Source organism: Dipodomys spectabilis, unplaced genomic scaffold (assembly GCF_019054845.1).
Source record: "Dipodomys spectabilis isolate Male_0828 unplaced genomic scaffold, ASM1905484v1 ptg000365l, whole genome shotgun sequence".
NCBI lineage: Eukaryota > Metazoa > Chordata > Mammalia > Rodentia > Heteromyidae > Dipodomys > Dipodomys spectabilis.
In genome coordinates, this window is record NW_024871042.1 from 9,236,164 (window position 1) to 9,250,556 (window position 14,393).

A 14,393-nucleotide genomic window follows, 5' to 3' on the forward strand; every position below is an offset into this window, starting at 1 on the left:
TATCAGGGCAGGTGGAGATCCTGGTGGATTTGGACCCTTATGTCTTACAGATGCAAAATGTGAAAAAATAAATATTGTACTCCAGTCATACAGACAGAATGGGCCTGTTCTTACTAAGCCATGCATGCTCTCTTCTTCCAGAGGTTTCTTGGCTTGGGATGTGACTACATACCTGACTCTTCACTATACTGGCATATGTGCGTTAATGGACATGACAGCTACAGGGAGGGCTGGTTTGATTAAAAAAATCCCTAAAGCACATCTGTTCAAGAGATACCCCAGTGAACAAATTAGACGATGTTCTTGGTCCATGTCAAAGTCTCTGGCCTTGAGGCTTAATCTTTTCTCTAAGCAGATATATACATACATATACATATATATATATATATATATATATATATACACACACATATATATTATATATGTATATACATGCATATACATATGTGTGTCTCTGTGTGTATGTGTGTGTGTGTGTGTGTGTGTGTGTGTAGGTGTCTGTGTGTTGGGCAGACAAAGCCCAATACCCATAATCACTGCAGGGAAAGGGTCACTTAAGTAGGACTGCATTTTAGGAAAAGACTACCTGCAAGATCTGGAAATACTGTCCTGAATCAGAAAGAGCCCTAGCATCTGGAAGGAGGGGGGAGGCGGGGGGGAGAGGAGAATGGGAACTTAGCAGCCCTATACCCACTTCCTGTGTCCAGGACAGTACTGGGGTTGTGGTCGGGGCCTGGGTAAACATCCCATCAAGAGGTAACACTGACTCCTGCTTTGTAGAGAAAAACCACAAACAGACCACCACCACAATTTTATTCTTAAATAAATGCTCAGTCTACGGCCAGGTTAGACAGATGGGTGGACAGAATAGGAAGGAGTGCATATCTGGGAACCTTCCCTGTGTGGGTAAACGGGCACCCAGAGGAGGCAGAAACAGCCGAGGAAGGCAAGCAGGTACATGAGCCAAAGGGACGATGGAACCATTACACTAGATTCTGCATGTGCCGAGAAGGCAGAAAGAACAGTCTTTCCACATTCTCAGCAGTGTCGCCAGAAATCCCAGAGTTGTCCTGAGACCCCACACCCCCTCCCAGGCTCCTGTGCTCAGCTCAGGAAGTATGGGATCAACCAGGTGACACCACTGCTGTCACAAAATCTTCCCAACAAGAACTCGGGGAGTGGAAGCTGGAGGAAGCGGGGCCACATGCCCACCACAGATCCAGGCTCCAGCCACCTGCACCACACTGTACCACAGATGTGCGTGTCTTCCGTCCCTGCCTGCTGCATCTCAGTCCTCTCTCCAAGTGTGCTGGACTCCTGGGCTCCTGTGGGTACTTCAGGAACCCTAGGGTGCTGGGCTGCTGACCAGAGGAAAAGGGGAGGAGGGCAGGTCTTCAAGTCTTCATGCTCCCTTCACAGGCCAGTCTCAATGCTGGCGCTCTGGTTCCAGCTTCCCCAGAAATTCCCTAGGCCAGAAGAAGACCATCATGAGCTAAATCTCAAGTAAGAGCAAAGCACCTGTTTTTTACATCTTCAGTGGATGTCGGTTGAGGTGGAAGCCACCAGAGAAAGCAGACTAGAACCCCAGGAGGACAGGACAGACTCTTTTTGTAGGACCCATGGGGGCACTCATGGTGTCAAATCCCAACACAGAATGAGAGGGAGCTTGGAGATAGGACAGAAGGATGGGAGCGGTGATATTGGTTAAGATGCACTGTACGCAAACTGACATGTTAAACTGAGACCCCTTTGTACAACTAAAGATACAAACTTTAAATATATTCACACCTAAAATTTCTGGCATACCGCTTTTATAATGGGTTGAAATGACAATCCCAGAGAATACCTCTACTGTTTCAACCCCATTTCTCGTTGCAGCAACCCACACCCCAGTGGCAAAGAATGTCTACCTTCACCCTGATGGCCAATGCCTGTAATCCTAGCTACTTGGGAGGCTGAGATCTGAGGATTGAGGTGTAAAGCCAAGCCAGGCAGCAAAGTCCATGGGATTCTTATAAACTTTTTTAAAAAAAGTTGGAAGTAGAGCTGTGGCTCAAGTGGTAGAGTGCCAGCCTTGAGCAAAAAAAGCTCAGGGACAGCACCCAGGCCCTACGTTCAAGTCTGAAGACCAGCACAAAAAGAAAAAAACAAAAATAAAAGGTTGTGCCTGTAATCCTAGCTACTCAGTAGGCTGAGATCAGGATCACGGTTCAAAGCCAGTCTGGGAAGGAAAAGTCCATGAGACTCTTATATCCAATTAACCACCAGAAAACTTGAAGTGGGGCTGTGGGTCAAGTGGTAGAACACTCGACTTGAGCAGAAGAGCTGAGGGACAACGCCCAAGCCCAGAGTTCAAGCCTCAGGACCAACAACAAGAAAAAAAAGTTAACCTCAGGAGTGGGCAACATCTAGCTCGTGGGTCATATAGGGCACTCAAAATCATTTGATCATGCTTCTCATCAGCTGCCTGCAGCTGCCTTCCTGTATTGATAATTTGTGTACTAGTTATAACTATCAAAGGGTACTTGGCATTTAAGAGTTTCCCCACTCCTGCAATTTAAAGAAATGCAGCTTTGCCTTTGCCTTGAGAGCTCTTGAAGGCAGCTAGTCTGCAGTAGAATTCCATGTGGGCCATACCTCCCTGGGTGACAACTCCAGCAACCAATTCTGGTTGCCTGCAGGGAAGAGATTCACTTGAACTGCTTCTCAAAGCCAATTTGCACAAAAGCAAAAACGACTAGCACCGTGACCAGCCATAGAAGTCTCTGCAACCCAGTGGCTGCTGTCCCAGCACTGGGCAACAGCCCGGGCTGGCGACTCCTTCACCCTGAGCATAAGGAGGTTTACATCTTGCTCAGGAACACACACTGGTAGCACTGCGAGGGGCCTATGTCACCTGACCAAGAAGGAAGTGAGGCTGGGAGCAGTCTGGACAGAAGCCTGGGGGTTAGGAGTGGAGAAGGGGATACGGTAAAACACTGCCCCAGTTGGTACCCTTGGCTCTCTGAGCTGCAGCCCATGTCCTGCCCAAGATTCTGGTTGGTGTGGGCAGCAAGAAACACAGTGTTGCTTCAAGAAGCAGCTGGGGGCCAACTTTTTTCAAAAGCCCAAGGTCAGAGCCCGCTGCAGTGGGAAGGGCCCCGAGGGCCACTCTGCAAAGGCAGGGTATCTGAGTGTTCCTATCCACATGTGGTCGTCTGGGAGTGGGGATGGTGCACGTACACAGTGTGGCCAGCTCCTTCCCCTGCACACTGGCACTGGCGTATATAAACTGTGTAGCAAGGAGACCACCCACCTTAACCACAACAGTCCAGGGAGAGTGATGTCAATGAAAACTCTCACTGTGAACCCGACTCACAAGACCCAGTGGCTCCCTCAGGTGCTCAAACATATCTAGTTCTGAGTCACTGCTGCCCAGGTGAGAAGAGTTCTCACCTCAGTATCCGAGGAAGCTCAGGGCTCTTGTAGATGTACTTGTGTCTGTAGCCAAGGTCTGAGTGGAAGGGGATAAACTGAACTTTGAAGTCTCGGAAGCTTCGAGATGGTGCAGCAATATTGTAGAGCTGGAGAGAGGAAGAGATGGGTCAGAACCCAGAGGGTGGAGCCTGAGCAAATCTCCCCAGCAGTCTCCCCTCCAATCAAGACTGCTTCCCACCACGAACAGAACAAGCTCCATGAGCCCTGCTATTTGCTGCAGCTGGTCACAGCCAGGGGGCCAGGGACTTAGTGAGGCCACCATTCTAGGCCTTCTCTGCCTCACACCTCCCAGACTGCCCTTCTTAAGTGTAGCACCTCAGTGCCAGAGGCAATCCTGATGACAGGGACAGTGCAGTGGGCAGGCAGGGCCCTGGGATGCAAAGCACACTTTGCTTCAGGCTTTGCTCTGGGTTCTCGGGTCAAGACCAATAGCAAGTTGGCTCATGATCTGCTCCATGGATGGCTGAAGGTATGTGGGACTGGGCAGTGCCCTGCTGGGCAGCGCTACGTCCTCTCACATGGCTTCATTTTCTCCATGTGGAGCCTACCCTGAGCCCTGGGACAAACTGGCCTGTGCTGCAGGGAGACCAACCATCCCCAAAGCTCACCTGCCCCTCTCTGCTGGGCCCCACTCGGTGCTCTCTACCCTGTTCCTTCCCACAAATCTAATCTGCTTCCTGACAGCAAAGTCAGCAAAAGGATGTTTCACAAAAGCAAATGCTGAGGAGCTCTCCCACACTGACCTGGGCCCTGATAATATGTACCTCAGAAGGACCCCTTTGCTTATTTTCCCTAATTCCTCTCGTGCATGGTGTCAGTCCTGACTCTGATATCAGACCTCTCAGCCCCATCCCAGGCAGCCTAGAGGTGATGCAGGAAGAATGAAATGGTCTCTGAGGCTGATGAGCCCACCCCATGACAAGACATGCAGGGTCCTCCTCTCCACCAACAGATGCTAGGCAAGGCCACTCACCTTCCTGCCGAGCTGGAAGGGCACGACCGGGTCGTCCTCAGCGTGCAGGATGAGCAGGGGGCAGGAGATGTGCTTCACACTGGGAGAAGGAGGGGGGCAGATGGAGGCCCTGGAGAGGGTGGGTCCCCTGGACCCCTCCCCCAGGCAGGGTATGGGTGCTTAACAGGTTAACATTCTGGTGGGTTTCTTTTCACTTCAGCACTAAGATAATGTTTTTAGATCTTTTCTTTACATCTATTCCAGCTAAGTCACAGGTATCAATCAAATCCAGAGATCAATTCATTCATTCCCTCAGATCTGGGCCCTGCACAGTAGATATACCTTTAAAAGTTACAAAACAGTATTTATAACCTGGGTAATGTATGTGGCTAAAAAACTGATTGCAACAGAGTGTCACCATGAATGTGTTGCTGCATACCTGCAATCACAACACTCAGGAGGCTAAGGCAGAAAGAGCTCCAGTTCAAAGAGCTGTATTTCAATACCTCAAAAATCAAAGCCTGAAAAACCAGGACCTGAAGATGCAGTACCGTGGCCTGGCACACACACCATTCTGGGTTCCATCTCTAGCACGGCGTTAAAAAGAAATGTAGCCCAGCACTGGTGGCTCACGCCTGTAATTCTAGCTACTCAGGAGGCTGAGAACTGAGGATCATGATTCGAAGCCAGCCCAGGCAGTAAAGACTCTTTATCTCCTATTAGCCACTAGAAAACTGGAAGTGGCACTGTGTCTCAAAGGCAGAACACTAGCCTTGAGCAAAAGAGCTCAGAGACAGCACCCAGACCCCAAATTCAAGCTCCATGACCACCCCCCCCCCAAAAAATTGTAACCCCTCTGTACATCACCTTTGCAATAAAATTTACATTTGTTAAAAAAATGTGCCAATAGGCTGGTTTAAACAGCCATTATGTGACAAAGTGTAACCTCACTGGCCACCTGTGTGTGGTCTAGTATGACTGTGCAATCTTTTGGGTGTCTGACAATCTCATTGGTCACCTGCGTGACCAGGCTTGACCTTGTGAATTTTGCCTTTAAAAACTTAAGTACGTGGACCACTAGGGGTCGCAGCATCAGCTCCCAAGCCTGTGCTGCGGCCCTGGCCGGGCAGTGTAGGAACCTTCTCAATAAAGTTGCTCCTTTATTTTAAAAAAAAAAAAAAAAATGTGCCAATACTCTAATTTCTTTGGTATCCATGATATTAAAGGCCAGTTAGGCCACTCTCTTAATGTTTATAAGGAAATTAAAACTGTCTGTGACTTCAATAGCTCCAGATCCTTTCAGCAAGCCACACAGCAAAAGGCCGGGCTGTGAAGACTGGACAGGACCGGAGCTCTTAGGTGGCCACCTGACCTGAGTGTCTATCTTGATCTTCCAACAGGACTGTGCACTCTCTGAGGGCAGTGCTGGCCCGTACTGGCAAACAGGACTATGCACTCTCTGAGGGCAGTGCTGGCCCGTCCTGGCAAACAGGACTATGCACTCTCTGAGGGCAGTGTTGGCCTGTCCTGGCACCTGGAACAGGACGAGAGTTGGGGAAAGCTTATCATCCAAGGTGTACAGCTCCTGCTAGTGGCATACTGCACATATGCTCGCTTCATGGAAGAGCATTTCTGATGTGGGAAGCGGGAAGTACTCGGCAAACACTGTTCACAGGGCTCCAGGAGTCCTGTCTGTACAAGAGCTGGGCCTATTCCCACTGATGTGAGGATGGAGTGTGGCATGGCAGTCATCTACAGCCACGGGGGTGAGAGGAGGCTGGGACTGAGCAAAGATGGCTTCCTGGAGAACAATATTCATGGCTGTTAAGAAGGAACCAGTTGATTCAGATAATTTCCCTTCTATACTAAAATAATATGAACAAAAGTGGGGGGTTGCTTATAATGTTTGTTCAGATTTTAATTCCTTATATTTTTATAGAATCAAAACACAAAATAGAAGGGAAAAATAGTCCATTTTTAAACATCCTACTTCGAAGTACAGATTTTTAGTTCTATTTAGGTAAGGCTTTTTTCTTTTCTAAAAAGATTTAAATCCATAAACTATCACAAAGACAATGCAAATAGAGTCTGAAAGTGGGTTTGTTTTTATTTCGTCAGTTGTGGGGCCTAAACTTGGCCTGGGCACTGTCACTCAGCTCTTCAGCTCAAGGCTAGTGTTCTACCAATTGAGCCACAGTGTCACTTCTGGCTTTTTCTGTTTATGCGGTGCTGAGGAATCAAACCCAGGACTTCATGCATGCTAGGCAAGCACTCTACCACTGAGTCACCTTTCCAGCCCTGAAAGTAGTTTAAAAAGGCTGTTAACTAGAATGTTTAATCTCTGGTTTACCTAATAAAATTATTTTCAATAAAAACCTCTGTTTATCTATAACTGAACATACATTAAATGAATGTCTAAAGCAGTCATTAAAAAGTTAATTACTGCTTAAGTAACAGGAGTTCTGGTTTAGATAGATGCTTTTAAAAAAATCAACCACAATCATGTGGACAAAGATGTTTGCAATTGTAAGCTGGGTACCAGTGGCTCATGCCTGTAATCCTAGCTACTCAGGTGGCTGAGATCTGAGGATCACGGTTCAAAGCTTCCCCCGGCAGGAAACTCCTAACTCCAATTAATCACCAAAAAGTCAGGAGCAGAGCTGTAGCTCAAGTGGTAGAGCATAAGCATTGGGCAAAAAAGCTCAGGGACAGTGCCCAGGCCTAAGTTGAAGCCCCTGGACTGGCTTGTGCATGTGTGCATGTGTGTGCGCGCGCGCACACACACACACACACACACACACACACACACACACACGTGTATTATTTTAATAGTGCTTTAATTCTGTAGTCTTTAAAATTCATTTATTTCCATTGTAGATCTCTGCCTCACTTTCCCCTTTTGAAGGTGCACTCTTAAAGAACAGTCCAAGTCTTCTGAATCCTATCATAGTTGGTTATATGACTATAGAGGCTCATCCTGGAGGTTCTTAGTGTTTTTCTGAATTTAAAAATTACTCACCCCACCCCAATACTCACTTTTCATCATTTGCAAATTTAATTCCACTGCTTGTAATGGGATCAAGAAAGAACCAGTCAAATCCAGGGAAATACCGATATATCTGAAGACAAGACATAAACCATCTTTACAAGTGTTAAGATATTTATATAGAAAACTAGAAACAAGAGTTCAGGCAAGCTGGGCACCGGTGGCTCACACCTGTAATCCTAGCTACTCAGGAGGCTGAGATCTAAGGGGATCGCTGTTCAAAGCCAGCCTGGGCAGGAAAGTCTGAGAGACTCTTATCTCCAATAAACCACTCAGAAAACTGGAAGTGTTGCAGTGACTTAAGTGGTAGAGTGCTAGCCTTGAGCTGAAGAGCTGAGGGACAGTGTTCAGGCCCAGAGTTTAAGCCCATGACCGACACAAAAAAAAAAAGGTTCAGGCAGTTTAAGTTTAGGAATGTACACGAGTCTTATCTACCTCATTTCTAAGGGAGTAAAGTGATGTACAGTGAGAAGACACCTCCCATCCTACCCCTGGCTTTGCAACTGGGGAAAGACTCATCCCAAGGTCTCATAGGCCAGCTATGTCAGGGATTTCCCAGCAGGTAGAGCCCTCACACCTCAGAGCAGCAGCCAGAAACCAGCTCAGACACGAGACTTCATTCAGACACAGGGTAAGGAAAAGGGGGTCCACAGCTGTTTTCCTCATATGATTTCAGAGAAAAGCAGCACCCCAAAAATCAAAGGAAATAAAGGGTTCTACTGGCCTAGAGTAGAGCAGAATGAGCTCAGGAGAGATGGGCTGACATAGAGGCCCAGGTCATAATGGGTAGTTGGAGTGAGAAGAATAACAGCTCTTTAAAAGAAGGATCCAAGGTTTCAGACACCCTGGCAAGGGAGAGGTGGGGACTCACTCACCCTGCATTCTCCAGTGCGGATTAGAGCTTCAACCTGATACATGACTAGGAGGCCAGACCCCCCACAGCCCAGGTCCCAAGCACTGCCCAGGACCCAGAGAGAGGGGAGGGGGTCACCCACCAGTTCCTCCTGTAATGACCAGGGCAGTCCTTGTTGGCTAGGATAAGCTCCACAAACACTCACTGCTCACAGGAAGTGATGCTACCTCAGAGGCACCATGCCAAGCAGGCAATGAGGCCATGGGGGAAGGTCGCCAAACAGTACAACTATGAGCCTGTCCTCCCATCTGGCTGCAAAATTTAATAAATTTAATAGTATCTATATTATTTAATAAAATCTATATTCATCAGAATACTTAGACTTTTTTTGTGTAGGCCCTAAGACTTGAACTCAGGGCCTGGGCACTGTCCCTCAGCTGTTTCGCTAGCACTCTACCAGTTAATCCACAGGTCTGCTTCTGGCTTTTTTGGTATTTAATTAGAGGTAACAGTCTCATGGGCTTTCTAGCCCAGACTGGCTTTGACTTGTGATTCTCAGTTCTCAGCCTCCTGAGTAGCTAGGGTTACAGGCGTGAGCCACCAGCACCCGGCATACTTTTATACTTATTATTTTTATTATTTACTTATAACTAATTTCATATTTTAATAGTATTTTAATAATTATTTTTAATAGAATCATGTACTTGCCACTGAAAATGGATGGCTCTTTGCTTCTTCTCGGATATTAGTAAATGGAGATTCCAATATAAGGGCATCTGGAGGTGTCTCTACATAAATTGAAAACAACAACAACAACAACAAAAAACTCAGATGGGATAGTAAGACCGGGGTTCAGTTCTTCTACTCAAGAATCTACCTCTGCAGGCCTCTCACCCCTCAGTCCCGTCCCCACAGTGGGAGCCCCAGAGGTCTGCTGGGGATCTTGTGAGGAGAGCAGGCTAGGGTGAGTCCAGAGCATACCCACGATCCCCACCCTTAATGGCCGGCTCATGCCCTCATGCTGCTGCTCATCCACCAGTGTCTGCTCACCAAGAACCTGCCACAGGGGTTGGCACCCGCAGGGAAGCAGTTCCCTTACCTCGCTCACAGAGACGCCGCACCAGATTTGTTGCCACTCTGGGAGAAAGAAAAAAATATATATATAGTTCAGGCAAATTATGAGCACAATCATTTTAGATAACTGTTCAGATCCTGGAGAATGTCCAGAGAATGTGTGAGACCCAAGAAGCTAACAGGGTGAGCCATCAGCTCCTCTCTCCATGATGTGGCAATAATGACAGCCACTTTCTGATCCTGAGGAATGCCATATGTAGTGGCCCTCCCAGAAACAGCATGTCCATTCTCAGCCGCCAACAAGGGTGCTGCTGGGACAGAAAGACAAGGTACCTGGACCACCCTGTCAGGCAGGGTCTGCCTATATCCCTTCTGGGGCACAGTGTCCAGGGAGTCCAGGGACCCTCTTGCCACCCTCTCCTGGGAGACACTGTTCACGCTCTCTACGAGGGGCAGGTGGTCCTGGCCTAGGACGGCCTAGGAATGCTAGCTTCAGGATACCGTCCAAAAGAGGAGCAAGAGACAAGAAGGACCCAGTCACTGTGCCTAAAGGGAGGACAAGGGGAAGAAGGGCGGCTGCTGGGGCCTAGGGCTCCTTTTAGAAACACTCTGGACCTTGCATCAGCAGAAGCATCCAGGCTGCCCACAAATGGAACATTAAGACATTTCCTGTCTTGGCAGATGTAGGAAATGGACCACAAACAACTCTTCCCCACTTCAAAGTGGCAAGCTGCTTCCAACCTATGCTGCAAGCTTAGCCTGGACGGACGACCTGCACACGCGTTCCATAGACAGCTGACAGAAGGCACAGGTGCACCCCAGGATAAAAACGCTCCAGAACATGAACACTCTGAAAATATCTGCACCTCCACGATCCCTGTCAAATTACTTGTTGGGATGAAGAATTACCCCTTCCCAGGACAGGGGATCCACACTGCTGGGACTCACAGAGTTTCAGATTCCAGACTGGACTGCTGCCTAGGCTTACTTCCAAGTAAGGTCACTTCCTGTGGGGAACTCTTACCCAGTACCCAGGGAATGACCCCAAATATACACGGGGTTGTCACCACTTCTAGCTTTGATCCAGTCAAAGACGTGGAGTGCATCATACGTCATGCCCCGCTCGGACGGCGTTCCCACTGAATCGCCCCAACCTGTGAGGGGAACAGCAGGAGGCAGGAGTTAAGGGCAGTTCATGGAAGCACAGTCCCAGCACTGGAGGCTGCCTGAGTATGTGCAGTCCCATTAATGCTGCTGGCAGTGAGCAGTCAGGGAGGTAGATGTAGGCAGAAGGGCCTGGCAGTGAAGAAAGGTACATCAGGCCCTCCCCCAGCCCCCTGCTGACTGAACAAATCAGAGATTCCCAATTACTTTAAGTAGGTGGGCTGCATATTTAGCTGATGACTAACAGAACAGAGTCAACAAAACAACATCCCACAATCTCAGATTGCCAACACTGCCCACAGACACAAGCATCAAGGCCAGGTTTTCCTTCTATCTTCTTGACCTCCCAATACTGAGGGTTGGTGGGGCCAGCCCAGGCTAGAATGTTAATAAGCCCAGCCAATGAGAGCCCAGCCCACCCAGGGACCACAGAAGGGCGAGGGCAGAATGTGGAGAGCCAGGACAGTATAGGAAGCAGGGGGATTTAAAGGCTCAAGGCAAGTCTAATCTTCCCCAAGAGCTCTTCTCTGTAGTCTCCAGAAAAGGCCGAATGCAATTGTCTTTCTAGCAATTCAGCAGTGAGTCATCATCAAATGATCTGAAACTCCTAAAGCTTTAGAAGAGCTGGTTCTGCTGTGTAAGCAAACCTGTTAGGCTGCTGCCAGCTTCCCAAACCCCAGAGGACAGAGGAGAGGAGGCAGAGAGATGGCTGGAGGATTGGACCACCCTGTGGGAGACAGGGAAAGGAGAAGAGAGACAGATGGGGAAGAGTGAGAAAGAGAAGGAGGGAAAGAAAAGGGAGGGAAGGGAAGAGGGAGGGAGAAAGGGAGAGAGGGAGGGACAGAAATACAGGGAGAAGTCAGAGGTGGAGTGGGATGGCCTCCCACACCACTCAGAGATGCACATACTCCCTAAGCACTGCAAAGAGGGGCAGAGAATGCCTTTGCTTGATAGACAACCAGGCAAGGGGGTGAATGGGAAGCAGGAAGTGGCTCATTTTCTTTGTCTTAAGGCCTTCAGCATATAGCAGGAAGAGAAAAACCTTTTTGGCAGGCAGAAAGGAGAGGGTAAGCTACATTCCATCTCATTTTAGAGTTTTTCTGATGGACTTTTCTCCAATGGAAGACCCATCACTGTGGCTGGCCAAGGGTGGGCCCTAAAGATGGGCACATCCATAGCCTGGAGCTGGTGAACATGGCCAGGAAAATTAAGGGTGCAGAAGGAATGAAGACTACTAATGGACTCAACTAGAGATGGGGATAATCCTGAACTATCCAGATTGACCCCAGGTCACCACAAGGCTCTTTATAAATGAAGGCAAGGACAACAGTTACGACAGTCCAAATGACTGAGCCTGGGACTTAAAAGGCCAAGGCTGAGTTTGAATGTGAAAGAGGCCATGAGCCAGGGAGTGTGATGCCTTTATTACCTGGAAAGGCAAGGCAGGGGGCCTCTCCAGAGCTCCCAGAAGCCCCCATAGCACATGGATTACAGCCCAATGGCTAAAGATTTTAGATTTCTGATCTGCAGAACTGCAACCTAACAAATCAGTGATTTTTTTTTAAAAGAAACATTTATGTTGACAATTCATTACAGAAGCAAACTGAACTAATAAAACCACTACATACAGCTGGTAGCTGCTTTCCTGTCTCCCCCACCCATCTGTTTAAGAGCCTTTGCCCCACAGTCCTTCTCCAGAAGGCCAAGGCAAGCTAGCCAAGTAAACTTCAGCCCTTTGAACTCTCCAAGTGAGGGCTACATGGAAGAGTATTCCTTTAAAATAGTTGCTCACTATTAATACAAATTACTTCTGCTGTCCACTGAAGTGGAATGTTCGGAGCACATTATCAAACTGGATTCTTCATCTGCCCAGGGGCAAGCACTGACTCATTCCCAAAAGAAAGGCGTGTTGAGGGGACAGAATAATCTATCTTCTCTCTCAAAGGGTCTTTTTTCTATTTTTAACAGTTCAACACTAGCTCTGCTGCGGAGCCTAAAATGTGTCTCATGTCTAGCTTCAGGGAAAATTTAAGCCCAATAAGAACAGAGGGTATTTTCTGCATTTAAATGTTTCTGACTGAGGACATGTGCTGGGGTTCTCTGGTACCAGTACCTCCCTTACTGGAAAGGACTCCTGGATGTCCATACCATGGGCTTTGTCAGGAAACCCACTACCCAAGGCCCATATCAGACAAGAATTACCGCCTTTCCCATTCCTTGACATCATCACTGTCACCACAGGTCACAGCACAGTAAAAGCAAGTGCCAGATTTGCTTTGAGGCTCTCAGAGCAAACCTGTCTATCAGATGCAAGCGGGAGAAACGTGTGCTCAGACACACTCTTAAGAGAAACCTCACCTCTATAGTCAAAGGTGACCACGTGGTAACCAAGGGAACTCAGCACCTGTGAAATAAAAAATACACACCTCTGACAACAAATCCAAGGGGCCTTGAATTGACAACTTGATTGTTGCTAAACCCAACTAGAGTTGGATTGGCAACTTGACTGTTTCTAACCCATCCAGAGTTTTCTCTCAGTGTTTTGCACACAATAGAGATTTAATAAAGACTGTCTCTGTGTAGCCCATCTCCTGACTGAAAGGACATCTATTCTGCTGTTTAGACAGCTGACGGACCTGCTAGCACCCACAATACCCAATTCCCAGGAAGACACTATGCCTCGGGGTGGCCTTAGCCTCCAGTGAACTTTAACCATCCAGTAAGATGACAAGCCCCCGAACCCCCACAAAGACATCAGAGACCTATACAAGGACCTTTACCACAACCTAGCAATAGCTCTGATTTTGGACTTGCATTGTTATTTCCTCCTATTTTTTTTTGGGGGGGGGGTGTTGTTTTTGGTTGGTCAGGGGCTTGAACTCTGGGTCTGGTCACTGTCCCTCAGCTCTTCAGCTCATGGCTAGTGTTCTACCACATAAGCCACAATGCCACTTCCAGATTTTTGGTCGTTTACTGGAGATAAAGAGCTTCATGGACTTTCCTGCCCAGGCTGGCTTTGAACTGTGATCCTCAGATCTCAGCCTCCTGAGTAGCTAGGATTACAGGTGTGAGCCACCAGTGCCCAGCTTGTTATTTTTTTTTTTATTGTGAAAATACCGTACAGAGTTATTATTTTTTAATCCCTATAGACTAGCTGACTTTTACTCCAGCAGTGTTTCATGTCCTGGGGTGTGCCCAGGACAATGTGGGAGTTTTCATGACAATACATTCACAGCCACTCATCACTCCTATCTTTTGGGATTGCTGGTATTTCCTGTCTGCTCCCAGCCCTCTCCCTCAGCAGGACCTATATCCACAGCATAGCTGCTGAAGGCCTCAGACCTGGAGAGGAGAAATATTTTTTTTTTTTTTAATGCCAGTCCTAGGCTTAAACTCAACACCTGGTTGGCTTTTTGATGGTTAACTGGAGTTAATAAAAGTCTCATGGACATTGCTACCCTGACTGGCTTTGAACTGCAATCCTCAGGTTTCAGATCTCAGCTTCCTCAGTAGTTAGGGACTATAAGCATGAACCACCTGTGCACAGTTAGAATCTTTTTTTTTTTTTCCTGTCAGTCCTGGGGCTTAAACTCAGGGCCTGGGTGCTGTCCCCGAGCTTCTACACTCAAGTCTAGCTCTACTACTTTGAGCCAGAGCACCACTTCTGGTCTTCTGATGGTTAATCAGAGATAAGAGTCTCATAGACTTTCTTGCTCAGGTGGCTTTGAACCACAATCCTCAGATTTCAGGCTCCTGAGTACCTAGGATTACAAGCATGAGCCACCAGTGCCCAGCTAGAGTCATTTCTATTAATAGAAACCTCAAGG

At 47.8% G+C, this 14,393-nt stretch overlaps 1 protein-coding gene across 1 annotated transcript in view; it reads right to left on the bottom strand.

Moving 5' to 3' along the window:
* Positions 1–796: 796 nt before the first annotated feature.
* Abhd12 (abhydrolase domain containing 12, lysophospholipase) overlaps positions 797–14,393 on the bottom strand; it is a 77,691-nt gene continuing 64,094 nt past the window's right edge. The window contains exons 6-13 of the mRNA XM_042666522.1: positions 12,925–12,970; positions 10,427–10,556; positions 9,428–9,465; positions 9,037–9,116; positions 7,466–7,548; positions 4,451–4,529; positions 3,436–3,563; positions 797–1,466 (exon numbers count right to left, since the gene is read on the bottom strand). Of these exons, the coding sequence (XP_042522456.1) occupies positions 1,427–1,466; positions 3,436–3,563; positions 4,451–4,529; positions 7,466–7,548; positions 9,037–9,116; positions 9,428–9,465; positions 10,427–10,556; positions 12,925–12,970 (624 nt within the window). The 3' untranslated portion in view covers positions 797–1,426. The remainder of the gene's footprint in view (positions 1,467–3,435; positions 3,564–4,450; positions 4,530–7,465; positions 7,549–9,036; positions 9,117–9,427; positions 9,466–10,426; positions 10,557–12,924; positions 12,971–14,393) is intronic.